Source organism: Peromyscus eremicus, chromosome 1 (assembly GCF_949786415.1).
Source record: "Peromyscus eremicus chromosome 1, PerEre_H2_v1, whole genome shotgun sequence".
NCBI classification, from domain to species: domain Eukaryota; kingdom Metazoa; phylum Chordata; class Mammalia; order Rodentia; family Cricetidae; genus Peromyscus; species Peromyscus eremicus.
Genome location: NC_081416.1, coordinates 170,344,533 through 170,372,515, shown reverse-complemented (window position 1 = coordinate 170,372,515; position 27,983 = coordinate 170,344,533). Strand labels below are relative to the sequence as shown.

At 53.5% G+C, this 27,983-nt stretch overlaps 2 protein-coding genes across 3 annotated transcripts in view; one reads left to right on the top strand and one right to left on the bottom strand.

The window, feature by feature from the left end:
• Positions 1-1,844: 1,844 nt before the first annotated feature.
• On the bottom strand, positions 1,845-12,616 carry Gipr (gastric inhibitory polypeptide receptor). 2 transcript variants are annotated; one of them, XM_059253546.1, is made up of 13 exons: positions 12,470-12,616; positions 12,011-12,110; positions 11,431-11,538; positions 10,934-11,037; positions 8,797-8,900; positions 8,482-8,626; positions 6,523-6,682; positions 6,268-6,328; positions 5,930-5,999; positions 5,716-5,804; positions 5,497-5,635; positions 3,214-3,255; positions 1,845-3,136 (listed from the first exon to the last, which is right to left on the bottom strand). In XM_059253546.1, the coding sequence occupies exons 1-13, from the start codon at positions 12,524-12,526 to the stop codon at positions 2,936-2,938; spliced, it is 1,380 nt and encodes a 459-aa protein (XP_059109529.1). In that variant the 5' UTR covers positions 12,527-12,616; the 3' UTR covers positions 1,845-2,935. The 2 variants fall into 2 exon arrangements, with proteins under 2 accessions (XP_059109529.1, XP_059109530.1); XM_059253547.1 differs by lacking the exon at positions 11,431-11,538.
• Positions 12,617-25,154: 12,538 nt separating this feature from the next.
• Eml2 (EMAP like 2) overlaps positions 25,155-27,983 on the top strand; it is a 31,209-nt gene continuing 28,380 nt past the window's right edge. The window contains 3 exon segments of the mRNA XM_059280792.1: positions 25,155-25,200; positions 25,203-25,325; positions 27,680-27,898. Of these exon segments, the coding sequence (XP_059136775.1) occupies positions 25,155-25,200; positions 25,203-25,325; positions 27,680-27,898 (388 nt within the window).

Below are 27,983 nucleotides of genomic sequence, written 5' to 3'. Positions count from 1 at the left end.
GCTGTGGCCAGTGAAGGCGGCTCCTGGTATCCCATGCCCCTCTAGGCTCTCTCTAGGGCTGAGAAACAGGGCCATCAAGGAGAGAGCTCCGTCCCGAGCACCGCTCGGCTCCCTGCTTAGCTCCTTCCGGTTTGCTCTGAGAACCGGGATTGCAGCCTCCAGACCTGCAAAAGGTACTTCGTGTCTCAGCTGGCCTTCCTGTGGGGACCCCCACCAGCACCACTGCAACCCTCCGCCTCACAGGGGAAGTGGGCCACAGTGCCAGGGGAGGAAGACAGACAGCCCTCTGTGTGGTGACCTAAAGAGCAGCAGAGGGAGCTGGGTATGGCTGCTGGACCTTTACACCTGTGTGTTCTTGTCGTTCAGGACTACATTAAGAGACCCTGTCTAAAAAAAAACAAAAAACAAATTTTAAGCCATGCAGCCAAGCTGGTGGGCAGTCTCAGTGTACACAGCTGCCCTGAAGCCTTGAGGTCTCAGGCTTGGGCTCCAGTCCTGCTCTGTCGCCCTGAGCACTACTTAGCAGACATGAAAACTGTTGACCTCCCTCTCGCACAGCAAAGGTTGCAGTCCTGGGCATCTGGCTGCCCAAATGGTGCTTCTATCTAGCTTTTATTAATTACATGTGGTGGGAGTGTGTGTGCATGTTCACATGTGTGTGGATACATTTGCACACATTTGTATGTATGGAGATCAGACATGTAAGAATCTATATGTGTGTGCATGTTCACATATGAATGGCTACATGTGCACATTTGTATGTATGGAGATCAGACAGATGTAAGAATCTACACGTGTGTGCATGTTCACATATGAATGACTACATGTGCACACATTTGTTTGTATGGAGGCCCAGGCTCACATGGGAAGCTCCCTCAATCATTCTCCCAAGTATGTGGGTGCTAGGAATTGGAGCCGCGGTCCTCACACTTGCACGCCCAGCACTTTGCCCACCGAGCCGTCTCCCCTGGCCCCTTCTGGTTTTGATACGGTCTTGTTATAGCCTAGGCTGGCCTCAGATTGCAGCAATGCTCCTGCCTCAGCTTCCTGGATGGTAGGGTATACATCACTACTTCCTGACCAAATTATTTCTGGGGAAAGGATGTGATCTTACTTTAGTCCTGACTATCCTGAATCTTAGTAAGAAAGGCTGGCTCTGAACATGCAACAGTCCTGCCTCTGCCTTTGATTGCTTTCAAATAATCCCTTTGGGGATGAAAGCCGAAGTAGAGGTCCTCAGGGATTGCACCAGTCAGACATGATGGACCCCAAGTGAGTCAAGCAGTGTGGGAGTGATCACATGAAGTCTTGGGCAACCTGAGCATGCAGGTCCCAGAGAAGGGAACAGTACAGACAAGTTGGGAATTCAGGGACAGCTAAGAAATGGACTAGGCTGCTTCCTGCTGCTTTTGCTGTTTATTTGAGACAAGGTCTCACATAGTTCAAATATCCAACTTGCTTTCCATCAAGATGACCTTCAACTCGACCTCCTCCTCCTCCCACCACCTCAGTTGCTGGGACTACAGCTGTCCCACCTCCTTGTCCAGCTCTGCTGTTCGTGTTGTCTTTCCAGAGAAGCAGCAGGTTCACACACAGCTTTAATTTGTTCATGTGTTTCAAAGAGTGTCCATGGGATTCTCCCAGGGAGGAGCACGGTAGCAACGTGTGGCTCCAGTTGCCCCTTACTCGTCTACGGCAGACTACCTCACACACACCCCCTGGTCATCTCCCTTTGCAGCCTGGCCTTCATCTCCCACCCCATAAAGAAGCAAGTGATTCTCCCGCTTGATTTACTAGGGCCTCCACTCCACCAGCCGCCAAAGGCTGAGGTGTGAGGTGCAGGGTCAGCTATGGGGCACGTCTTTCTGGGGACCCTGGGGAAAATACAGCACCCCCCACTAATTGAGGTTTGTGTGTGTGCACACACAGGTGGACCAGCCACAGTGAGGCTGCATCCCCTAAAATCTCTCAGTCGTCCCTGGGAGGCAGAAGGGTGTGTCCTAACTGCCAGCAGCGGGTCTAGCTACCTGGAGAAGGATTCAGCAGAGGCCTGCCTGCTCCATGTTCAACCCACAGTGGTCCAGGCTCCTCTTGCTCTGTTGCACGCTTTCCCCTGCAGCTCCAGATCCTAAAGTTCAGTCCCCCTGAGTCTCACCAGCCTTATACAGGACAAGAGCCCTTTGATTCTCCCTCCTTTTGTCCCAGCCATCTGATCCCTCTCCTGGGATCCATCAGCAAATCTTTCTCACCCCTCTATGGCCTCCCTCTGGTCCAGCTACCTGCGTTCCTCTTACCGAGCTCCCAGCTCACATCCTGCCCCCAACAATCTGTCCCTGTGGAGCAGACAACTGTGTGGAAAAGAGCCAAGGAGACAGACACCCCTGCTAAACGCAGGGCTGGAGAGATGGAGTTCAGTTCACCCCACCCACGTGGGGTGACAACCATCCAGTCGCATAGGATCTTCCACCCTTCAGGCATATGTAAGTGCTGCATGCATGTGGTGCACATACATCCATGCAGGCAAAACGGTCGTATGCATAAAATAAAAGAATAAAGTCTTCACTGCCCCCCTTGCCCACTTCTTCCCCGTCTGCAGGCCCAGGCTTTTTCCAGCCACGGAAGCCCTTCTCCATCCTTCCTGTTCCCAGGGCCTTTACACTGGAATCTGCCTGGAGTCTTGTCCTCCACCTCTCCAGGTTGTTTCCACTTCTTTCAAACATGGCTTAAAAGCGTCACGTCTTCACAAGCGGCCTCCCTGTCAGTGGTCCTAAACATCTCAATCCTTTTCATAAGCCATTCCACAACAAATATATACATATAGGGACCTTGTCTTCCTTCCTTCTCCCCCCCATTTCCCCAGCATTCCCCACACCGGGGCTGGTACACAGTAGGCACTCAATACGTGCCAAGTGTACAGACACAGGAGTCCCGTTACCTAGCAGTAACTTTCCAAGACTTCATCTCCAGGCACGTGCAGAGACCCGGAGGGCCAGGCGCTGCCTATGGGGGCCTCCCGGGGTGCAGGACGCGAGGGCAGGGCCTGGGGGCTGAGCTCCATGTTCGGACAGGGGCGCTCTTCGCGGAGGCTGAGACGCAGGCGGCGGTGACGCCAGCCCCGGCGGATCTCCGACTGCACCTGCAACGCGGGGCGCTCAGGGCGGCGCCGTTCCCGGCGCGGCCGCCAGGGGGCGCGGGCGGGCCGGCCTCTCCTACCTCTTTGTTGATGAAGCAGTAGAGCACGCTCACCAGGAAGCCCTGCCAGAAGAGGAGAGATCAATCAGATCGCTGCTGTGGACTGCGTTGATCCCAGGCCCAAAGGGCTGTGGCTGTTGCCGCCCTGGTCCTAGGTACCGAGGGCACCTGCTCACTGGCGGCTCCCTGCATTGCCCCGCCTGGGGGCTGAGAACAGGGTCCCTCAGTGGAGCGTCCTGTGTGTGTGGAAACTGATTTCCTGCTTTCCACATTTGGGGCAAGCTGCTTAACCACTCTGTGCCTCGGTCATGGAAAATGAAGGTGGTGGCTGGAAGAATTGAGGTATTTGTGATGTAGTGCAGCCGGGTGGTGGTGGCTCATGCCTTTGATCCCAACACTCGGGAGGCAGAGGCAGACGGATCTCTGTGAGTTCCAGGCCAGCCTGGGCTACAGAGTGAGTTCCGGGATAGCAAGATATACTGCTTAGCCAGGTGTGGTGGCACATGCCTTTAATTCCAGCACTGAGGCAGAGGGAGACAGATCTCTGTGAGTTTGAGGACACCCTGGTCTACACAGAGTTCAATGGATATCCAGGACTACTGGTGAGACCCTGTCTCCAAAAATAATTAATCAATTAGCTAATTGATTGATTAGAGCTGTAGAGATGGCTCAGCTGTTAAGAGTGCTTGCTGCTCTTCCAGAGGATCCAAGTTCAATTCCCAGCACCCCCATGATGGCCCACAACCATCTGAAATTAATTACTCACCCTCTTCTGGCCTCTGTGGGCACTGCATGCACACGGTGCACAGACACGTGTAGTTAAAACATCAATACACAAAAAATAATTTTAAAAAACTAATTATGGGGCTTGAGGTTTGCTCAGTAATGGAGCACATGCTTGGCCAGCTGGAGACAGATTACAGGTTTGAGCCCCCATGCCTAGTTTAAGTTCATTAATTTTCAAGTCAGTTATGAACATGGGCTATTAAGATATTCCTTATGGGAGCTGGAGAGATGACTTAGTGACTGAGAGCAGCGGCTGCTGTTCCAGAGGTCCTGAGTTCAATTCCCAGCACCCACATGACGGCTCACAACCATCTGTGATGAGATCTGACACCCTCCTCTCTCTGATACCCTCTTCTGTCATGCAGGCATATATGCAAATAGAGCACTCATATACATAAACTACATGAATAAATAAAAAAATGTTTAAATCCTTTTTTAAAAAGATATTCCTTATGCCAGGCAGTGGTGGCACACACCTTAAGTCCCAGCACTTGGGAGGCAGAGGCAGGCGGATCTCTGAGTTCGAGGCCAGCCTGGGCTACAGAGTGAGTTCCAGGACAGCCAGGGCTACACAGAGAAACCCTGTCTCAAAAAAACAAAAACAAAAAGAAAACAACAACAACAAAAAGATATTCCTTATGATTTTCTACAATTCTATCAAAATCTAAATCAAGTCACATGCTTCCTCTTCCAGGAGAAAAAAAAAAGACACATTGAAGTCGCGCTCAGGGAATTGGCCCCTCTCCTTTCTCGGTGCCTGCCCCTCTGCTGCTGCCTCCAGGTCTGCAGCTGAGGCACCCTCTCTCCATCTCACCGACTGCCCTCTGGCCTCGGGGATCCTCATTCTGAAACAGTGCCCCAGATGTGTGACTGGCTGTTTACACAGGGTGTTTGCTCCTGGTGTCTCCCACAGAAGGGGGCGGGTGGTAGCCATTTGGCTCCTGGCTGTAGCTCCGTACGTAAGTGCTCCATCTGCTCTTGCTTCCTTTAATGGATGCACATTCTTCCCAGGGAGATTGGTACTGTGCCCATTTTAGAGAGGAGAAGACTGGGGCTCGGTGGGGTCTGTCAGGGTAGGGTACCATCCGCGTTGGCCTCACATTTTGGAACGACCTACTTCCTTACATTCTACACTTGGGGTTTGTCTCACTCTAGCCCCATCCAAAGGTAAAGGAAGCCATGAAGTTGGCAAGCGCCAGAAACTAACTCTGCCCCATCTCAGTCCACCCCCCAGCCCTTGCTCCTCACCCGAAAGCAGTGCTGGGGAAGGCTGTATGGTCCTCTACCACCATCCCCACTGCCCGTCCCCACCCCCACCCCCAGCCCAGGACAACCCTAGTTAGGTATTTCCTACGCATGCATGATGAATGCAGGCATGAATGAATGAATGAAATCCCATGGATGCACCCCAGTGAGTGGCTGCTCGGGTGGATGATAGTAGTGCTGTGCCCTGGTGGAAAGAGAGATCCGAGGTGGGGGGGTGGGGGGGTGGAGCCTCTGCACACCCTGTCAGAGCACCTGGAAGGAACTTAAGAAGATTTCAAAGGCCAGTTTGGCTAAGCGCAGGGCGCCTTCAGCCTGTTCCTCCGTCACGGGAGCAAACACCACCTCGTGGACACCCAGCAGGGGCACCAGCGTCAGCGTGGAACGAGCCAGCCTGGGAAGAGAGGGTGTTGGTGGTCCCCACGTCCCTACCCCTGATCCCGGCCCCATCTGCCTCCCCGCAAGGGCCCTCACCTTAGTCGGTAGTCGGGGCAGCGCATCTGCCGTGTCCTCAGCTTAGACACAAGGATGCCCAAGATGCGGATGAAGATGAGGAAATTGATCTGTGAGGAGAGAGAGACTGAGCCAGAAGCCATTCGGTTTTGGGGTGGGACAGGAGGTTGGCGCTCCGCTTCCCCACAATGGGAAATCCCTGAGCACAGCCTGGAGGAGGCGAGACTGGCCCTACCAAGATGGTTATTAGGATGGGGGTGCGAATGATCCACCAAATGGCTTTGACTTCGTTGCGCTCCCAGCACCTGGAGGAGGCAGGGTAGAACTGAGATACACAATTCCCCCCAGCCCCCAGCCACACCCAATCAGGCAGACTCCCTCACCAGGCCCTGCCCACCTTTAAGACTCACCCACCCAGCTTTCCAGGAGGCCTCCTAAGCCACCTTTCCCGACGCCAAGCCTCTTTAGACCCCGCCCACATTCGCCGCAGGGTCCCGTTCCCACCCTTCCCCCCGCCCATTCCATGTAGCTCCGCCCACAACCCAGGCCCCGCCCCTAGACCCTGCAACTCACTGCGTGTTCTCGTACAGGTACCTGACGATCACCCAGGGAATGACGAAAAGCGCGGGGGCCCCTGTGCAGACCCCGATCCCCGCCCCCCACCCCGCCGCAGCTGTCAGCGTGCACACGAGCCCCTTCCAGGCCCAAGACCCGCGGAATTCCTCAACGAGGGGGTAGGAGGGAAGGCAACGCGGATCGGCGGGGCAATGGGGAGCCGAGATGCGCTGGGCTAGGCAGAGGGTGGGAGGGCACGGAGTCAGGCCTCACCCCAGCCAAGAAGCAGGTAGCAGCGGAAGTGGCCCTTTTCCGAGCCTCCCACGATCACCAGCAGATGGTGCAGGTACACACCCTCTACCAGCAGCCAGGTGTAGTTGGCACCCACGCAGTACTGGGTCACGATCTGAGCCGCGCGGCAGGCAGCTAGGGCCTAGGGAGACATCAGACAAGGGAAGTCAAGGCAGAGAGGTATCCCCAAGTCTTTCCCCAGCAACCTTGTCTCTTTATTTTATTATTGTGTATGTTCCTTTGTGCAGTAGGGCTTGAACCCAGGGATTCCTGCTTGTTAGGCAGATGCTCTACCACTGAGCCACACCCCAGCTCCTCACTGGGGGATTCTAGGCAGGGGCTATACCACTGAGCCACACCCCCAGGCCCTCACTGGGGGACTCTAGGCAGGGGCTCTACCACTGAGCCACACCCCCAGCCCCTCACTAGGGGATTCTAGGCAGGGGCTCCACCACTGAGTTACATCCCATTCCTCTTCTCTTTGAGTCAGGGTCTCACTAAATTGTCCAGGCTCTCCTTAAACTTGCTCTGTAGCCCACTTGAGTCTTAAAATGTCAGTTCTGCTCAGATTCCCACATAACTGGCACTACAGGACTTCCTGACCAGACAGGGCTCATCTCCATCTCTTTCTTGCATTCAAATGTTTTACTCTGGGTCCCCAGCAGATGGCTTATCTCACCTTACTCACTTTCACTTAAGGACTGTCCCACAGTGACACCTTAACAACTGGCATTTTCTGTTTTGTCCCCACAGTGGAGTACCCTTAGAGTCCCGGTAATTCGCCTTTGCCACACCAGCTCTTAAGAACTGAACTCCTAGGGCTGAGGAGACAACTCAGCAGTTAAGAGCACTGGCTGCTCTTCCAGAGGACCCAGGTTCAATTCCCAGCACCCACACTGCAGCTCAGGGGATCTGACACCCACTTCTGGCCTCCAGGGGCACCAGACATGCAGACGTGGTGTGCATACATACATGATACATATATGTAGGCAAACACTCACACACATAAAATAAAAAATTTTAAATGTTACCGGGTAGTGGTGGCACACGCCTTTAATTCCAGCACTGGGGAGGCAGAGGCAGGTAGATCTCTGAGTCTGAGGTCAGCCTGGTCTACAGAGTAAGTTCCAGGATGGCCAGGGCTACACAGAGAAACCCTGTCTCAAAAAAAGGAAGAAAGAGCTGGGCGGTGGTGGCGCATGCCTTTAATCCCAGGCAGATCTCTGTGAGTTTGAGGCCAGCCTGGGCTACCAAGTGAGTTCCAGGAAAAGGTGCAAAGCTACACAGAGAAACCCTGTCTCGAAAAACCAGAAGAAAAAAATAAAAAGAAAAGAAAAGAAACAACAACAAATTAAATGCCAAGCTATGTGACCACAAAGACCTTCAGGAGTTGGTTCTCTTTGTCCACCATGTGGGTTTCGGGGACTGAACGCAAATCATCGAACTTGTTAACAGTGCCTTTATGCATTGAACCATCTAGATGCCCTTTTTGTTGTTATTTAATGTGTAGAGGTGTTTTGCCTGCATGCATGTCTATGTATCACACGCGGGTCAGAAGAGAGCATCAGATCCCCTAGAACCAGAATTACAGATGGCTGTGGGCTGTCCTGTGGATGCTGGGAATCAAACCAGGATCCTCTCTGCAAGAGTGTTCAGTTCTCTTAACCACTGAACCATCTCTTCAGTCCTGGATGGCTCTTAATCTTTCTTTCAATTCTCCCAGTACTGGCACAGGTACTCAATTACTGAGCTCTACCCCAAGACTCTCACATTTCTCCCAACAATTATTATAGTCCTATGTTTACACCTCTGTTCATCTCCGCATATCTGGGAATGAATTGGTACCTTCCAAATCCCCCTCATCCGTTTCTTCCTCCCAAGAAAGGTATGGAAATAGATGGAGAACTTCTTGGTCCCACCAGAAAGGAGGAGATGGACTACCTGGTTCCACAGGGTATGAGTCTGGTCCCCAGTGTAGGGGCCAAGTGGAGGAAGAAGCCGGTCTCGGGTAAGGATGGCCACTGCCCGCAGCATAAAAGATGTGAACAAGTTCATGTGAATGTAATTACGAGTGCAGTGCAGCCGCCTGGAGGATTTGATAGACAAGAGGGCTGGGGGCCTGGAGAGCTCTCCTCAGTCATCCAGAGTCCCTCTGACCACCCTCCACCCCTTCCCCTGGAGCCGCCCCATCCCCCAACTTAGTGTGTAAACTGAGGGCTGTGTCTCCAGCACACCACACAGGGCTGGGAGTCTCACCTGAACAGACTTAAGATGAGCAGGGCTAGCAGCAGAGCGGCCAGGGACAGGGAGTAGCCGACTGTATACACGACCTGCAGGCGCTCCAGGATCAGCCTTTGGTCCTGGTGAGGACATGGAAGGCAAGAGAAGATGTAACTCTCCCAGCTGGCCCAGAGTAGGAGGCAGGGATGCCCAGCAGGCCTCCCCTCTCCCGACAACCCATGCTCCTCTGGGAAAAGCGCCCCTTTGTTCTCTGTTCTTGCAAAGTGAAGCACTCTGATTTTCTCCTTGAAGTACTTTTTTAAGTGGGGTTGACTCCATGCTTCCCTTCCAAGGCTGGGTGTACACATTCACACACACACACACACTGTGATTAGTAAACAATGTGGGACTATGACTCAACACAGGACAATGAGCACTGGGCCTGGGATGTGGTGTAAGGATTAACGAGTCAGGAACGGCAGCACACCCTTCAATCCCAGCACTCAGGAAGCTGAGGCAGGAGGAGTGTCTCTAGCTTGAGGCCAGCCTGGGCTACAGAGTGAAACCCTGTCCTAAAACAAGCAAACACAAACAAAAAACTAAGGCTGGAGAAGTGGCCAGCGGTTAAGAGCACTGTTCTTGCAGAAAACGAGGGTAGGATCCTCAGCACCCACATCAAGTGGCTACAACTAGCTGTAACTCCAGCTCCAGGGAATCTAAAACAGCTAACTTTGGGCACCTGAACACACACAGACACACACATGCACACACACATACACACACAGACACATATAGACACACACATGCAGACACACACAAATACACAAATACAAATACACACATATACAGACATACACACAAATACACACAAACACACACAAATACACACACAGACACACATGCATACACAAATGCACACACAGACACACACATGTACACACAAATACACACACAGACACATACATACAGACACACAAATACAGACATATACAGACACACACATACAGACACAAACACAAATACACACACAGACAGAAACACACACACACAGAGACACACACACACACACACACACAGACATACTTTTTTTTCTTTTGAGACAGGATTTTCCTGTGCAGCTTTGGCTGACCTGGAGCTCACTCACTATGTAGACCAGGCTGGTTTTGAGCTTGCAGAGTTACCTGCCTGGACCTCCTGAGTGCTGGGATTACACAGACATAATTAAAAGCAATAAAATAACTCCTTAAAAAAAAAAAAAAAAACAATGGCAAAGCCAGGCATGGTGGCTTTAATGCCAGCACTCGGGAGGCAGAGGCAAGAGAATCTCTGTGAGTTCAAGGCCAGCCTGGTCTACAAAGTGAGATCTAGGACAGCCAGAACTATACAGAGAGATCCTGTCTCAAAATCACACACACACACACACACACACACACACACACACACAAAGATGTCAAAAGGTAAAGGCGCTTGCCGCATAAACCTGGTGACCTGAGTTCAATTCCTGGAATCCCCAGAAGGGTGGAAAGAAAAGAACTAGCTCCACAAAGTTGTCCTCTCACCTTCACATACACACTGTGGCACACACACACACACACACACACACACACACACTGATAAAGGACTTTAAAAAAAAAGAGGTCTGACATTAATGGGGTTACCTCTTCTTGATGCCCCACAAACAAAAACCTGAGGCCAACAGAGGAAGACAAGCGTGCTCTGGTGACAGAGCCTGTCATTTGAGCACTAGGTCTTACTCCACCTGATGCTGTCACCTTACGGTATGGGTCTCCATCTCAGAAATGGGCACACGGCTCCTTTTTCTACTTTAAGCAAGTCTGAGTTGGATTTTTTTTTTTTTTTTTTTTTTAGTTTTTCGAGACAGGGTTTCTCTGTGTAGCTTTGCGCCTTTCCTGGAACTCACTTGGTAGCCCAGGCTGGCCTCGAACTCACAGAGATCCGCCTGGCTCTGCCTCCCGAGTGCTGGGATTAAAGGCGTGCGCCACCAACACCCGGCCTGAGTTGGATTTTAATTACTAACAACCCAGAGTTCTACTCAGTACAAAGCGGTGTGGAGTTGGGCCAGAAGCTCCGGAGGTGGTGTTTTTTGTTTTTGTTTTTGTTTGTTTGCAGCTCTCTCCAGACACCCTGACCTGGACCGTCCACCTCGTCTCACCTGAAAGGTCCCGTTCTTCTCTGGATTCTCACACTGAGTGTGATCTCTCCAAGACCCCCACTGGCCATCACTGCCACACTGGCGGAAGACGTAGCCTGCAGCCACTATGGGAGCATGAGGGAGGGGATCAGAGAAAGAGGTATGTAGTGATTCATCACTGTAATCCTGACAACTGGGAGGCCGAGGCAGGAGGATTGCCAGGAGCTCAAGGCCGGCCTGGGCTCAGCAGGCAGAGTCGCTGGTAGCGCTGGTGGAACCCACTTGAATACAGTCCTGTATGGTGATCTGCTGTCGTCACACCCCATAGCGCGCGCGTCCACATATACACACAATAAATAAAGTCAGGGAAAGTGGATTGTGTGACAGAGCCCAGCAGACATAGACATCAGGGAACACCAGGCTTGACAGACAGGGTCACAGGACAAACAGGACCAGGAGGGACTGGGTGAGCTGCCCGAGTGTGGAGTCCGGGGTGAGGGGTACGGGAAGCGCCTCACCGTGGCGGTACCAGGGCAGATACCAGGGGCAGGATGCCCGACCAGTGGTGTTGGCGGCCGTGTAGTCCCAGCAGACGTACATATCGAAGGACCCGTTACAGACTATGCCTGAGGGAGAGGGCGGCGGAGCCAGAGGCTGGAGTAGAGGAGCGGTCCTCCAGGATGCTATCCCCTTAGAGGCCACAAGCTCCTGTCACCAGACCTCAAATCCATCCATCTTCCAAGTCCCACGGCAGATACCGCAGGCTCCTCCCACCAAATCTAGACCGCTCCATTATCAAGCTCCACCCAAACCCCGCCCATTGTAAGGCAGGTCACGCCCACGACCCCTCCCACTTCTCTGCCCTGAAACTTGCCCTCTAGACCAGGCTGGCCTCGAACTCACAGAGATCCGCTTGCCTCTGCTTCCTGAGTGCTGGGAGTAGGGTTCTCCTATTCAGCTGAATCCAACCCGGGACCTCGCTGCCTACCCGAGCCAAGCCGTACCCACAGGTCCTCGAAACCGCCCAGATTTCCCTCTTTGGCTGCCAACTCCTTCTCTCAGCCCCTTCCTCCTGCTCGCCCAGCCCTCTAGCCACACCTGAGGGTGGATCTGCAGCCTCCAGGGTCTCCTGGCACTCCCGGCCGTAGCGCTCCCAGCGCTGGTACAGCTCCCTCGTTGTCTGCCCCTCAGAATCTGTCTAAGAGAAAAGGGAACGGAGGACCCCCCCCCCAGGAAGACCCCTCCCAGGCAGCAAGCTCGGTCAGAGATTTGGAGGGGCCGTTCAGTTTTTTTACCCAGGACTCCTGGGTGGCTTAGAAACCTTTTAGATGGAATTGGGGTGCCTAGAAAACCACCAAGGGATCTGGTATGGGAGATGGCAGATTTGGAGAGCATCAGAGGAGGGTGATGGCTGGACCCCACAGGGAGGACTTGTGAGGGAAAGTGTGAGTAGAAACTACCAGACTGAGGGCAGGGGCGGGCAGCCTTAAAACGCTCCTTGGGGTAGGGGAAGGCTTAAGAGCCTCCCAGACCGCCCGTGTCTCTCCAGGTCCTCACCTCTGCCCTCTGGAGTGGCAGTCCCCACAAACACAGAAGCAGAAGCCTCAGGGACATCCTTGAAGGGTGATGGAGACTCTGGCCACTGGGAGGAAGTTGGGTTGGAGGGTCCCAGGGCAGAATCAAGACCTCAGCAGCCTCAGCCAGTGCTCACCTGCCAGAAAGAAGCACATGGAGTCTGAGGCCACCCCCATTTCCGCACGAGGACTTGGGGTGGGGCAGGACTAGGCGCGGCCTCCAGTGGTTAAGTGGGGCTGAGATCAGCTAAGCGATTCCCAGGCCCTCCTAAGTGTTGCTGAGGCAGCCAAGGTGGAAGGGAGGGGTGTTTGCTGAGGGGCCTGTTGCCCTAGAGCTGTGACGGGCAGAAGCGTCAGTTTCACCCAGAGGGCTAGACCGGAGAGACTCGGGAACCTGGGACCTCCAGGGGGTGGGGGCTGGAATAGAAACCGGCAGTCAAGTCTAGAAGGGAACTTGAAACAGCCGTGTGAGTTCTCAGCCCGAAGTGTTTTTAAATTAGATAGGTACTCACCTTCTAAAACTTTCCTGGCTTTGAATACGTATATAAAGCCCATAGCCAGAGCGACAGCATCCTCCCAGCATCCAAAGACTCAGGAATGAGACCCTGGGTTTCTGACTTTAGCAAGCGAAATGCTCTGAAAAATTCTTCTAACCGCAACCACCATCCACCCCCACCCAGACAATGTGAAAGCCGGGTTTCCAGAGGGAATCTCAGAGCTCCAGAAAAACAGAAAAAAAAGAAAAAAAAAAGCAAGCAAACAAACAAACAAACAAAAAACAGAGTCAGAGACAGATGAAAACAGAAAGACTCAGGGACAATGAGACCTCATGCAGCAAGAGATCAGAGACCAAAGTGTGTGTGTGTGTGGGGGGGAGACAGAGACAAAAAATGTGGGCTCAGAGACAGAAAGAAGGAAGTGGGGCGAGCGAGATGGAGAATGGGTAAATAGTAGAAATAAACTCATCTAGAGACTAAGAGAAGTGAAGGGAAAGATGACCGGACAGAGAGGCAGAAAGAGACAAAGGGAGAGATAGAGAGACAGAGACAAGGGAGAGATAGGCCCAGGGCAGGGGCTTGACAGGGACCCCTTACCTGTGCCCGGTCCCGCTCCCAATCTCCTTCTCCTGCCACGGCTGCCCAGCCTCGCCTGCCTGAGCTCTGGAAGAGGTGACGGGCGCCGGCAGCCTGGGGTGCTGGAGGGGGCGGGGCCAGAGCGGAACAGAGCACAGGAGGGGGGAGCTCTGTGCATGAGTGGGAACTGGGGAGCAGGCACGTTTATCACAGCCACTCTGTGTCACGTAGGAGCAGCCGCACACTTACGGTCCGGCCCTCCCGCTTCCCCCAGCCACAGAACGCACCATCCCGTCCAGCCGCTTCCACAGCCTCGCACAGGATCCCAAACGCGGAGCGGGAGAACGGCGGAGACTCATGGAGTGTGACTCTGTGAGTAACAGGTTCGTTCACAGCTATCTAAGTGGGACCACGCTGAGGGAGCCAGTCTTTCACCCACAGGGACACGCGGCTGTGTGCCTAGGGCCGTGGACACGTCACATACGAGCAAACACAACCTGGCATCCCATAGTCCTAACGCCATGGCCTTTGTATTGTCATTCTTTGGTACGTGTGTTTGTGTGTGCATGTCCATGTGGACGGGTATGAGGGCCAGAGGGCAACCTCTGATGTCATTCTTGGGTGCTGTCTACTTTTGTTTGTTTTGGTTTTTTGAGACAGGGTTTCTCTGTGGAGCCCTGGCTGTCCTGGAACTCCCTCCGTAGACCATGCTGGCCTTGAACTCAGACATCTGTCTGCCTCTGCCTCCCGAGTGCTGGGATGAAAGGGGTGTGCCACCACACTTGGCAGGTGCTGACTACTTTGTATTCGTGCATGTGTGTGTGTGTGTGTGCCCAAATGTCCTCATAAATGTGGATGGAGGCAGAGACCAACCTCTGCTGCCCTTCCTCGGGATCTGCTCACCTTTCTTTCTCATATATATGAGACAGTGTATCATTGTGTAGCCCTGGCTGCCTGGAACTCACCATGTGGACCAGGCTGGCCTTGAACTCGCGGAGATCTGCCTGCCTCTGCCTCTCCAAGCACTGGGATTGCAAACACACACTACCCAGCTTTACTTGCTGCTGAGGATCAAACTCAGGCTCTTACCCTTGCATAGCAAGCGTTTTACCACCTGAGCCATCCATAGTCCCAATCCTTAACTTGTTTTGCTTTAATTTTACCTAAGTTTTGCTGCCAAGGATACATGTGTGCCACATTCATGCAGTACCCAAGGAGGCCAGAAGAGGGCACTGGATCTGGAACTGGAGTTACAGCTGGTTGTGAGCTTTCCTGTAGGTGCTGAGTACTGAACCCTGGGTCCTCTTGGGTCCTGTAGAATAGCAACCAGTGCTCTCCAGCTCTGTTTTCTTTTGGTTTGGTTTTGGTTTTTCGAGACAGGGTTTCTCTGTGTAGCTTTGCGCCTTTCCTGGGACTCACTGTGTAGACCAGGCTGGCCTCGAACTCACAAAGATCCGCCTGGCTCTGGGATTAAAGGCGTGCGCCACCACCGCCCGGCTTAACAGTCTTACTATATAAACCAGGTGTCCTCCAACTTTGGATCCTCCTGCCTCAGTTCTTCAAGTGCTGAGATTCAGATTTCAGTTGCACAGGCATGTGCAGCCACATCTGGCTCCCGGGAACACTGTCAATAAACAGCACACATACCCACAGTCAATTCAGTGTACCGTGTCAGACTAGCTGCCACTAGTCTGTCCCCCAGGAGGACATTACCCAGAGCAGGACCTCAAGCAATGAGTGTCCAGGACACACGTGCTTGTGTGTGATTCACATGGCCATTTGTCTCTCAGACCAAGCTGAAAGTCACACACAGCATCACACACACCCACAAACACTGACACCTGAGACACACATCACACAGTGTCACACACACATCACACAGTGTCACACACACCCACAAACACTGTCACCTGAGATACACATCACACAGTGTCACACACACACACATCACACAATGTCACCTGAGACACACATCACAGTTTCACACACACCCACAAACTCTGTCACCCAAGACACACATCACACAGTGTCTCACACACACACATCACAGTTTCACACACACCCACAAACTCTGTCACCCGAGACACACATCACACAGTGTCACACACACCCACAAACACTAACCTGAGACACACATCACACAGTGTCACACCCCCCCACAAACACTGTCACCCGAGACACACATCACACAGTGCCCCACATGCAGCAACACATACTCCTCAGGAATCACCGAATGCATATGCTCTCATCTTCACACCGGGTGCCACATAGGCACACAACCATACCATTGTTCCATCCACACTCACAAACCACAGACATTCCACGTAGGTTCCAGGGATGAAGTGTGTGTTGTCAGGCTTGATGGCAGGCACCCTTAACCACTGAACCATCCTGCTGGCCCATGTCATCATTTTTCATTTTTTCTTATTTTGTGAGAAAGGATGCTCTATGGCCCAGGCTAGCCTTGATCTCGTCATCTGGCCTCCAATGCCAGATGCTGAGCGTGTATTGTACCTAAGGGTCACCACGCCCAGCTTACGTGTGTCAAATATGTGACCCTCCCTGGTCCCACAGCCAGTCATACAGTTACCTGTTCACACACTGTGATTCCCACTGTCACACATTGACACGCAGCAATCTTGAAGTGGTCCCACGGTTACAGGAACCCATATATCACCCATGCTCTTACAATCCCTACTTCCGGGATCTCCACTCTAGATGTAGGGAACATCTGTCTGTGGAACTTAGGATGGGGAGACTTGGAACCCAGCATGAGAACTCAGTGTCGACATCTCCCCCTCAATCCACACCACTAGTCCAGGCTGCTCTCTTGCTCCCCTGGGATCTGTGTGATAAGTGGGACAGAGGCAAGCCTGCCCATTTTGCAGAGGACAAGCTGAGGCCCAGAGGTCCCAGGAAAGGCAGGGAGTGGCCTGAGGTCCACATCAGAGGCGGGGAGCAGAGAGCATGGGGGGGGGGGATGAGGGTCCTTACCGCCTGGCCTCTGGGGGCCTCTGTGCTCTCTGCTCCACATTCCTGGAGTCCTGTGGATCCTGGGAAAGTGTCTGTCCCTGAAGTGGAGCATGAAGGGGGTCTGAGATTGAAGAGCACCTCATGGACAGCTGGGGTTGGAAGAGCCTGCTGGGCTTTTAGAGGGCACGAAGGTCACTGGACTGGAGAGGGAGGAAGAATGGGACGGGAGTGGTAAGAGGGACAGGAAAAGAACCAGAGACCCAGAAAGATAAGAAGGGGAGAGAGACCGGGCAGTGGTGGCGCATGCCTTTAATCCCAGCACTCGGGAGGCAGAGACAACCAGATCTCTGTGAGTTCAAGGCCAGCCTGGTCTACAGAGTGAGTTCTAGGACACCTGGGGCTGTACAGAGAAACCCTGTTTTGAACTCCACCCTGGGGGAAAAAAAAGACGAAGAAGAAGGGGAGAGAGATGGAGGGAAGAGCTTGGAGTGTAGACTCAGGCCTGTCATCCCAACATTGGGGCAGGTTGAGGCAAGAAGATCCTGAGTTTGAGGCCAGCCTGGGCTGCATAGTGAGGCACTATTTCAGAGAGGGGGAGGAGAGAGAAAGGATGGAGGATGAGGAGGAAGAAGAGGAGAAGGGGGAAGGGAGGAAGAGAGAGATGAGAGAGGGTGGGCCTGAAAGATAGTCTTGAGGGGGCGGGGACCCCCAGCTCCACCCCCTCATTGAGAATCTATAGTACGGTGCCCATGTTCCTGTCCATCACCCCTTCCCCACGAACTTGTAACTAATGAAACTCACTGAATCACGACAAAGAAACCCACACAGCATGCAGGTAGAGGATGAGTCGGAAACAGGAAAGAGGTGAGCCAGGAGACAGGGTGAAGACATACATACATACATACATACATACATACATACATTTATGTATCTCAATGAGACTCGTTGTGTATTTGCGAATAAAAATCTCAAAAGGGGGCCCACGAGATGGCTCAGTGGGTAAGTGTGCTTGCGTGCTTGCCACCAAAGCTGACAGACGGACAGACGACCTGCGCTCAATCCCTGGAACCCACACGGTAGAAGGAGAGGATGAGTCAACTCCCACAGGTGGCCCTCTGACCTCCACTGGTACACAGCAGCACACATCCACACAGACACACACACAGATAAATAAATACACGTGTGTGTATATTAAATTCCCAAAGATGTTCCTGAAGACAAAAGCATCCTCACACCCTCCAGGCCATTGTTCACTCTAGGTGGACACAGGGCAGGCATGTAGGATGGGAAGGCAGAGGAGGGAACATCTGTCTAGGTCCTTGACTGGCTCCTGCCCAGCCCTGTCCTCTGTCTAGGGTCCCCGCAGTCTCTGGGGACAGGCATTGAAGAAGCAGCCTGGAGCCTCCCTAGCTGCTCAGCTGCTCCCAGGCTGCACCATGCCGCAGCCCACCCTTCACCCGCCCCGGGAGACTCAGCCCCTGACTACACACACTCTGGCTGCTTTTCCAGCATACTTGGCTCTTCCGGTCTCTAAATATAGCCTGTCTCTCCCAGCCGCCAGCCTATCTCCTCTCTGTTGGTTCTCCCGACTCCTCTCTCTCTGCTTGCTCTCTCTCCCCTCCCTGTCTCTTCTCCCGCTCTCCTCCAAATCCCTCCTGTCTGGTGGAGCATGACAGAGCATCAGTCCCAGCACTCTGGAGGTGAGGGCTAGCTGAGGCCTGTGAGTTCAAGGCCAGCCTGATCTGCAGAGGAAATGCCAGGTCAGCCAGGGTTACAGAAGGAGACCCTGTCAAAAGGACCAAACAAACAAACGAAATCTCTCCTCTCTCTTTTTCTCCAACCCCACATTCAGTGTTTCTGTCTTTCTTAATTTAGGTAATTTTCTCTTCCTTCACTTCCGTCTCATTCAACTTCACAGGTCTTTTCAATCAGCCTTCCTCTTGTTTTGAAAGCCAGTCTCTTCTGCTTGTCTTCTTTTTGTATTTATTAATGCTATTATTGTTATTGTTCCAGTCCTCACACGTGCCAGACAAGCACTCTAACAGTGTACCACGCCCCCAGCCCCTCACTGGGGGATTCTAGGCAGGGGTTCTACCACTGAGCCACACCCCAGCCCCTCACTGGGGGATTCTAGGCAGGGCCTCTACCACTGAGCCACCCCCAACCCCTCACTGGGGGATTCTAGGCAGGGGCTCTACCACTGAGCCACATCACCAGCCCCTCACTGGGGGATTCTAGGCAGGGGCTCTACCACTGAGCCACATCACCAGCCCCTCACTGGGGGATTCTAGGCAGGGCCTCTACCACTGAGCCACCCCCAGCCCCTCACTGGGGGATTCTAGGCAGGGGCTCTACCACTGAGCCACACCCCAGCCCCTCACTGGGGGATTCTAGGCAGGGGCTCTACCACTGAGCCACACCCCAGCCCCTCACTGGGGGATTCTAGGCGGGGGCTCTACCACTGAGCCACACCCCAGCCCCTCACTGGGGGATTCTACGCAGGGGCTCTACCACTGAGCCACATCCGAGCCCCTCACTGGGGGATTCTACACAGGGGCTCTACCACTGAGCCACACCCCAGCCCCTCACTGGGGGGTTATAAGCAAGGGCTCTCCAGTTAAGCTATAGCTCTTACCTCCCTGTCACCCCAACACACTTATAGCCTAAGCTGACCTCAAAATCACCTCAATCCTCAGCCCCTCTCCTGGTCCTGAGATGATAAGCATTAGCTACCACAATTCATTTGTCTGTTTTAAAATCTGCTTTATTTAATTTTGCATCCTGGGAATGGAGCCCAGGGTCCCACACAAGCTAGGCAAGCTTTCTCTACTGCTGGGCTCCACCTCAGACCTCTTCTTTCTTCCAACTTCCCTGGGTCCCTCCTTCCTTTCTCGTCTTGTCTCTGGGTGTCTGTCTGCCCTCCTTCCATTGTTCCTGGTCCTAACTTTCCTGGCTCTTGTCTCTTGACCCTCAGGCTTAGGGCAGTGGCCAGGCAGTGCCCCAACTTTGGAAGTGACAGCAGGGGGAAGCTGGAAAGCCTGTGTCTCCCCCCCACGGGGCTGCCCAGCCAAGCAGAGCTGGAGGGGATCAGGCAGGAGCCTGGGGTGCTGGCAGATGGTGCCGAGGAAATGAGGCAGAGAGATATGGGGAGAGGAGGCGCCCCATGGGGCCTGAGGCCAGGAATGGGAGGGAGAGATGGCCCCCCCGGGATTCAAGACTAGAGAGATACAAGGCTTGAAGGATAGAGAACTAGTGAGAAACGGAGATGGTAATAGGGGCTCGGAGACACCCTCAGGGAAACATGGCCACTCACTTAAGGGGCCAGAGAGGCAGAGCCTCAGAGCGAGGAGAGGCCAGAAGGCAAGAGTCCCGGGCTCACAGCGAGCGAGAGATAAATGCTGGGAGTCAAACAAGGGGGAGCGAGACTGCACACTCAGCCACACACGAGGGATCGTGGAGGAAAGAATCCACAGCCAGGAAAAAAATGGAAGTAGGAGAGAAGAGACCCAGAGAGACAAACTCTGCGCGATGTGGCTCAGTGGATAGAGTGCTGGCCCAGCGTGGGTGAAGCCCTGGGTTCGATCCCCACCACCACATAAACCAGATGTGGTAGTGCATGTAATCCCAGCACCACGGGGTGGGGTGGAGGGTGGTGATGGAGACAGGAGGGTCAGAAATTTCAGGGTTGGCCACACAGAGAGTTTGAAGACAGCCTGGCCTATGTGAAAAAGTCGAGGATTGAGTGAGCGTCACAGAGCCGGGCAACAGGGGAGATAGGGACCAGGCAAGACAGAAATTCAGAGAGAGGGGACCCACCGAGAGTGACAGACAGAGAAAGAGACAGCAACAGGATAGCTGACAGCAAGCACCAGACAGAGAAGAAAAGGACAGAGTCCAGAATGACAAGACTGTATCAACTGCCCCAAAGATGAAATCCGAGGGAGATGAGGCAGATACAGTCAGCTCCCCTCAGCCTCTTCCGGTCCTGGGGGGGTGCTGGTATCCATAGCGACCGACTCAGATCCCCAAGGCAAATATTGTCCAGGCCAGAAACAGCCGCAGGGCTGTGTTGACATAATGTCGCACTGGGTGGGGTAGGGGGCAGAGAAGAGCAGCTCCCAGCTGGGGCCTCTGCAGACAACGCCAGCCTCCCTTCACCTCCAAAACCCAGCAAACTTCCCTTCACCCCCATCCCAGTGCCTGAGCCCAACTATTCCCTACTGCCCCCTGGTGGCGGTGGCCTAAGCTGGGCGGTCCATGCTAAGCCTGGACTGTGGAAGGCTAGGCTCAGAGTGCAGCCCAGACCGAGCTTCCGGGGAAGTAGAGGCAGGAGGATTTGTAATGGAGATAAAATCCCCATATTCTAGATGAAGATGCCTAGAGACGCCCAGAGAGGGGAAGCAACTTGCCTCAGGAATCATAGCTCATGTACAATGACAGAGAGTGCCCCTTATGGACAATTTCAAAATGTAATTTCCAGACTGTGAGAAAGCATGCTCACCTGGAAGGAATTAAAAAAAAATAAATCTATCTACCCCACCCCCTCCACCCTCCGCACAGCGACCCCTTAGAAGCCGTCTTCAAGGTTCTTGACATCTTCCTGTGAAAGCACTCAGAAGCGAGCAAACTCCATTAGCTGTACCCAGAGCCTGCACACGGAACACTTCACACCCAAACGCCCATCCAAACTGCTCTTCTCTTCTGGGAAATGATGCCCACCACAGCCATTTGCCCTAAAAGTCAGCCAAAGTCACATCGCTCACCGCTCATGGGGACCCTTTTTGAGTCTGGTTCCTGCTCTGGGACTAGGAGCTGTTCCAGGAAAAGGACGGACTATGACACCCCATTGTATGTCATCTCCCTCCCTCTGCCATAACCCACCAGCCTCAATTCTGTCAATGCCTTACTCCATTCTCTAGGCCCCGGATTTGCTCCCCTCTCCCACAACATGGAGCCTAGGATTGGAACCCTCTTGGGCTCTCACAGTGCCCTTCCAAGAGGACCATATCCCTGAACACGGTACAGTCAGTCTTACTCCATTGTGTTTTGTCGTTATTATTTTTAAAGTTTTTATTACATTTATTTATTTAGGTTGTTCAAGACAGGGTTTCTCTGCATAACAGCCCTGGCTGTCCTGGGAATCCCTCTGTAGACCAGGCTGGCCTCAAACTCAGAGATCCGCTTGCCTCTGCCTCCTGAGTGCTGGGATTAAAGGTGTGTGCCACCACCATGCCCAGCTTATTTATTATTCTTAATTATGTGTCTGCATGCGTGTGCCCCAAAAGTCCAAAGGTGTCACATCCTTGTGGACCTGGGGTTACCAGGGAATTCTGATGCAGATGCTGAGTCACACTAAGTCATTTCTGCAGTCCCTCAATATCTTCGTCTTTCTTCCAGCAGGATTTTTTTTTTCCTGTCCAGGAATCATTCAGCTCTGGGCACAAAAGCTTCCTTTTTGTTATTTGTGTCTCTCATAGAGAATGTCCTTGGGGCCACAGACTCTTAGTGAGCCTGTGAGATAACTCTTCCTAGTTATCTTCCTAGCACCTTAGCACTCACCAGGATCAGAAACTGTCTTACCAGCTCTGTGCCTGCTTCTTCAAGGTGTAAAAGGGTGATGATTAGGATCCATGGGTGTTTGACATGTAGGGACTGCACAGCACTTGGTAGCCATTATTGGCTTTGTGTGTGGTGGTTTACAACCTCCACAGAACTCAACATTCACAAGAGCAGACTCTGAGACTAACTTGATCGCTGTGGAGACTCCAATACCTAAGATAGGATCTTGGTTTATAGTAAGTACTCAAGACTTGGGGTGTGTGTGTGTGTGTGTGTGTGTGTGTGTGTGTGTGTGTGTGTGTGTCTGTGGTGCCAGGAATCAAGCCCAGGGTATCAAACATCTAGGCAAGGCAAGTGTTCTACCCTGAGCCACACCCCAGCCCCTCACTGGGGGATTCTAGGCAGGGGCTCTACCACTGAGCCACACCCCAGCCCCTCACTGGGGGATTCTAGGCTGTTTCTGTGTGGATGAGTCATGCCTCCAGCCCTTAGTTTTTAGAGGCAATTTCTTTATGTAGCCCAGGCTAGTCTTGAACTTGTGATCCTCCTCCACAGTGCTTGGGTCTGGGTGTGCGTTGTCACCCCCAACTCTCAGGAAGCATGTTGAATGAGGGAAGGAGGTCGGCATTTCTTCTGGATGCAGAAACTGAAGCTTGGGCTCACACAATCAGAATGTGGTAGACACAGTGCCCAGATATGAATAAATCTGGTTCCTGAAGCTTCCTGTGTGCCCGGAAGTTAATCTCCTGCTCCCAGCCTCACTTCTCCCACATGTCTGGGCTCCACCTTGCCGTCAAGCTTGAGGATCTGAGTTCAACCCCCAGAGCCCACATGGTAGAAGGGAATGATCTGACTCCCACAATTTGTCCTCCAACACCCACATCACACTAAGAACTCACATGCTTGTGTGTTTGTGCACAAGCACACACAAGTAAATAAACGTACAAATCAAGAAGAAAAATATTACCCGGTGGTGGTGGTGCACGTCTTTAATCCCAGCACTCAGGAGGCAGAGCTAGGCGGATCTCTGTGAGTTCGAGGCCAGCCTGGGCTACAGAACGAGATCCAGGACAGGCATCAAAACTACACAGAGAAACCCTGTCTTGAAAAAAAAAACAATAAATAAATAAAAATAAAAATAAGGAGCCGGGCAGTGGTGGCGCACGCCTTTAATCCCAGCACTCGGGAGGCAGAGCCAGGCGGATCTCTGTGAGTTCGAGGCCAGCCTGGGCTACCAAGTGAGTTCCAGGAAAAGGCGCAAAGCTACACAGAGAAACCCTGTCTCGAAAAACAAAAAAATAAATAAATAAATAAAAATAAGGGAAAAAAAAGAAAAATATTGTCTGGAAGTTGGGTCTTGTGGTATATGCCTGTAGTCCCAGCACTGGGGTGGTTGGAGGCAGGAATGTCAGAGATTCATTAGAGGCCTTTTTTTTTTTTGGGGGGGGTGTCTTTTTGAAACAGGGTTTCTCTGTGTAGCCCTGGCTGTCCTGGAACTCGCTCTGTAGCCCAGGCTGGCCTCAAACTCACAGAGATCTGCCTGCCTCTGCCTCCCGAGCGAGCGCTGGGATTAAAGGCGTGCCGCCACCACTGCCCAGCTGTCTTAAATAAAAACAGCCGGGCAGTGGTGGCGCACGCCTTTAATCCCAGCACTCGGGAGGCAGAGCCAGGTGGATCTCTGTGAGTTCGAGGCCAGCCTGGGCTACCAAGTGAGTTCCAGGAATGGCGCAAAGCTACACAGAGAAACCCTGTCTCGAAAAACCAAAAAAAAAATAAAAAAATAAAATAAATAAATAAATAAATAAATAAATAAATAAATAAATAAATAAATAAAAACAAAAAGCCAGGAGTGGTGACACAGGCCTGTAACTCCAGAGTTCAGGAAGTGGAGACAGGAAAACGAAAATGAGTTCAAAACTGGCCTACAGGAGGCTACAGGAGATCTTGAGTCAAAAAAACAACAAAGCCCGGGTATTGTGGGGAGGGCTTTGCTTGTCATGGCAACACTTGGGAGTGGAGGCAAACCTGGGCTACCTACATAAGAAGGGCAGCCTGAATTGTAGAGTGATGTCCTCGCTCAAAAATAAAAAAAACAACCAAACAAAGCAAAATGAACCCCGTGGTCTGGGTCATGACTTGTCCCGTCTTCTTTAAATCTATTGTCAGGTTTTGTGCCCCCTCCTTTTCTCCTAGCTCCCCAGTTTCCGAGCCTGCTCTGACTGACACCGCCAGCTGGTCCCGGGCTTCACCACTGGGTCTCTGTCAAAATGCGGACTGGATAATGCCTCCCTGGGAGACTAGGACTGCAGGGGCGGAGCCAAGGGCCTCGGTGGCTGCAGTGGAAAGGAAGGTTAGGGCGGGGCTAATGGACTTGAGGGGCGGGATCTAAAATCTGGGGGCGGAGCTAACTCTACCAGACTGGTCCAAGTTTCTGGTCCTTGGATGCTCAGGGGGTGTGGCTAATCGCTCTAGGGGCGGGAATAGAACTTCAGCTGCTTCTAGATGGGGGGGGGGGGGGTGGAGCTAATGGCCCTGGGGGCGGGTCCAGGTCTAATAAACAAGGAATGAGGACCCGGCTAGGATCCAGGCGCAGGTTATAAGCATAACCTGGCATATTTGAGGTTTCAATGTCAGACTCTGGTCGTGCGAAGGGACTTATGGGAAATCAGGTGAAAGATTTAGGGGAGGCTTTCGGGAACAGAGGAGTGTCTTCTTTTACTCCATCCTCCTTCCAGAGCTGGGGGCGACGCTTCGGGATGAAAAGCAGGAAAAGACCCTGCCCCTTCAAACCCGTCCTCATTGCTATTGGCGGAGGAGCCTGCGCGACAGACTCTCATTGGTTCCCAGCGGGAGAGGAGGGGGTGTAGAGAGAATACACTCCGGTTGTGGGAGGGACCAGACAGTACCTAGGGGGACCCGGACGCAGCCAATCCTGACCTGAAGACTGTTGGGGGGGGGGGACTGACAGAGCAGTCTCTCGACCCCCTTTCTGGGCATCCTAGGGGATGACCCCAGTGCCAGGCTCAGCGCCGGCCGCCTGATGCTGGGTGGGCCGAGCTGGGGATGCTGGAACGAAGGGCGTTGCTATGGCAACGGGAGGCAGGGCCTGGGGGGGGGACCGGGCCCGAGCTGGGGCTGCGGGGGCCGGCGGTGGCTGTGGCGGGGCAATGGCGGAGCGCGGCCCGGCCTTCTGCGGCCTCTACGACACGTCCTCGCTGCTGCAATACTGCAACGGTGAGAGGCCCCTTCTCAGTTCAGACCTCGGCCCCACCCAGGGCTGGACCTACCTCCTCCTTCCCCGACCCCTTTCTTCCAAGTCCTTATCTCCCCCCGGGTGGGAGATTGCTCCTTTCTCCCTGTCAACCCCAGAACAAGCTCCTCCATCCCCAAAGCCAAGATCCTGCTCCCCCGACCCCAGCATACACCTGCTCTGAAGGTGCCTGTGAGGGCGGCGAGGAGAGTGGGCCTGGGGTGGGGAACTCTTCCTGCCCTTCAGCCCTCTGGGACCCTCCTCTGTGTTTGGGCATAGCAGGGGGAAATGCTGAATTAAGGGCTGAGCATGGGACCAGTTAAACACCAGAGGACTTTCTGTCCGCTATACACCATCTTCAGCCCTGCCTCTCCTACCCATGAAGCAGCCTCCTTTTTCCCTAGACAAATGTGTATGCCACCCAAAGGGCCATTTTGGTGTTAGGGGAGCTGGGTTGAAGTGGGAAGTGGGCGCTGGTCTCTGGGCCAGGGCAGCAGCCAAAAGCTTGAGTCATGGGGTGGGACCATCAGTCCAGGCAAGGCCTCAGGTCGAAGCTGGCCATTTAGGGCCAGTGTGCCCCCATGTCAACCAGGGGGGACCTTTTGAAAGATTCATCTTGGAGTTTGGAGGTCACCCCTGGGGAACACACCCTTTGCTGGGGACCTCTAGAGTTGGCAGAGGATCTGGAATGTTTATATACTTCATCCCCCTCTACCCTCTAAAGGTTAAGGATAACAGGGTCTCTGGGGCTGGGTCGAGTTTGAGTTCTGTTCCTGAAAAAGAAAAGCTGTGTCCCGAACAAGTGACTTGGACCTTCTGGGCTTCAGTTCTGTGCAGAGGCCAGTACAGCCATCAGAGTGGAGGGTGGGGGTGGAAACATTAGCTACCATATTTAATGGTTCATCTTGTTTGGGATTTCTTAAGCTCATGTCATGATGTGGGAAACATGGTAAGTGCAGAGCCTGCCTCGCGTATTTTCAATTGTAATACTATTTATGGCGGGTAGAAAGGGGCTCTCAATATAAGGTCATTTGATGGCTCCCCCACCCCTTACTGACCGTGTGGCCCTTAGCTGATCTCTTAGCCCACCTTCTTCTTCTTCAGTTTCTTCCTTTGCAAGGATTAGTACGGGACTCTAGGACTTCCTGATAGGGGTCTCAAGTCTCTGCAGCCCTCTCGCTAAGAATGGAGAGCGCCCCTCCCATCCTCCCTCTGCAGGTCCAGACACAAGACCTGCGAAGTACTGAGTGGGTGGGGGCAGGGGACAGAGTGGCAGGGCCGGGCAGGCGATTGGACCACAGAGGGAAAGGGAGGGGAGGGACGGGAGTCTGCAGTGCGGAGTCCAACGGGCGGGCGCGGGCGGGGCTGGCCTAGGGACACAGGACTCGGGATGGCAAGTGCGACCTCCGAGCCGGGTTGCTGTTCCTGCTACCACCTTTACTTGAAACGGGCTGGAAGCCAGGGTCTTCTAGATTGTCTCAGCAATGAGTCTGGGTAGGAGTGGTCCGGGAGGGAGGCGGAGGAGGGTCACCTAGCATCCCCCTCCCTCGTGGGAGAAAGGACGGGAGGGGGAATGATGAGGGAAGTCATTTAAAATGCATCAATGGATTGAAAAAAAAAAGGAAGAGCGCTAAATTCGGGGTAGGGGTTCAGAGGCGACATAAAGGCGCGGGGGTGGGGTGGGGGGGCAGAAGACAAACTCCGGGCTGGGGAGAGATCGGATGTCATCTCTGTCCTGCAATCCCCAAGTCGGCCGCCAGGGGTCATAGACGCACCGTCCTTAGGGCTTCTTGGAGGGTCGAACTCCTTGGAGAGGGGAGAGCGGGGAAGGGGTGAACACCGCAGGACCTTTTGACTTGAAAAGTCTTGGATGCAGCGGGAGAATGTTGGTAGCCGTGACAGAATATTGACATTCGTCAGAGAACGTCGGGGGCGCGTTCTAGAGCGCTGTCAAGGGGAGTAGGTTGATGTCATCGTTAAAGTGCTTGATAGGACTTAAAGATATTTAGCATCTTAGTCACAGAATCTCAAAACCAAAGTGAGGCCCTGGGGATTGGTGGACTCTGCATGAGGAAAAGGGACTTCCCCCGAGGTCGCACGGCCAGGGCACTGTGGCAGAGAGAGGAGGTGGGGATTTCCTTCCTCCTTGCCGGAACCCTCTTCTGGGGCCCATCTCCAAGCATCCCCAGGTTGCAGGACAGCCAGGGAGCTTGGCTGGTCCCGACAGACCCTGGAAAACAGAACGGACGCTCCTGCTCCTGGTCCTTAGAGCGCGCGCCCCCCCCCCCCTTTCCCCCGGTGGTCCCCTGCAGCCCGCATCTCCTCCTCCGCTTTCCAGATGATAATCTGTCGGGCACCAGCGGCATGGAGGTGGACGACCGCGTGTCGGCGCTGGAGCAGCGGCTGCAGCTGCAAGAAGACGAGCTGGCGGTCCTAAAGGCGGCGCTGGCGGACGCGCTGCGTCGCCTGCGGGCGTGCGAAGAACAAGGCGCGGCGCTGCGCGCGAGGGGCACCCCGAAGGGCCGGGCGCCCCCACGTCTGGGCACCACCGCCTCGGGTGGGTATCCTGGTCAGGGTGGAGGGTGTGATGCGGAGGGCCGGAGGCACGACCTCACGCTCATCAGCTTCCGTGCTCTAACCCC

Coding starts and splice junctions, on each gene's coding strand:
- Gipr (XM_059253546.1), bottom strand. CDS start 12,526: ATGTCCCTGAGGCTTCTGCTTCTGTGTTTGTGGGGACTGCCACTCCAG. Junction 12,111..12,469: donor TGCCACTCCAGAGGGCAGAG/GTGAGGACCTGG, acceptor CTTTTCTCTTAG/ACAGATTCTGAGGGGCAGAC. Junction 6,000..6,267: donor TACCTGTACGAGAACACGCA/GTGAGTTGCAGG, acceptor TGCCTCCTCCAG/GTGCTGGGAGCGCAACGAAG.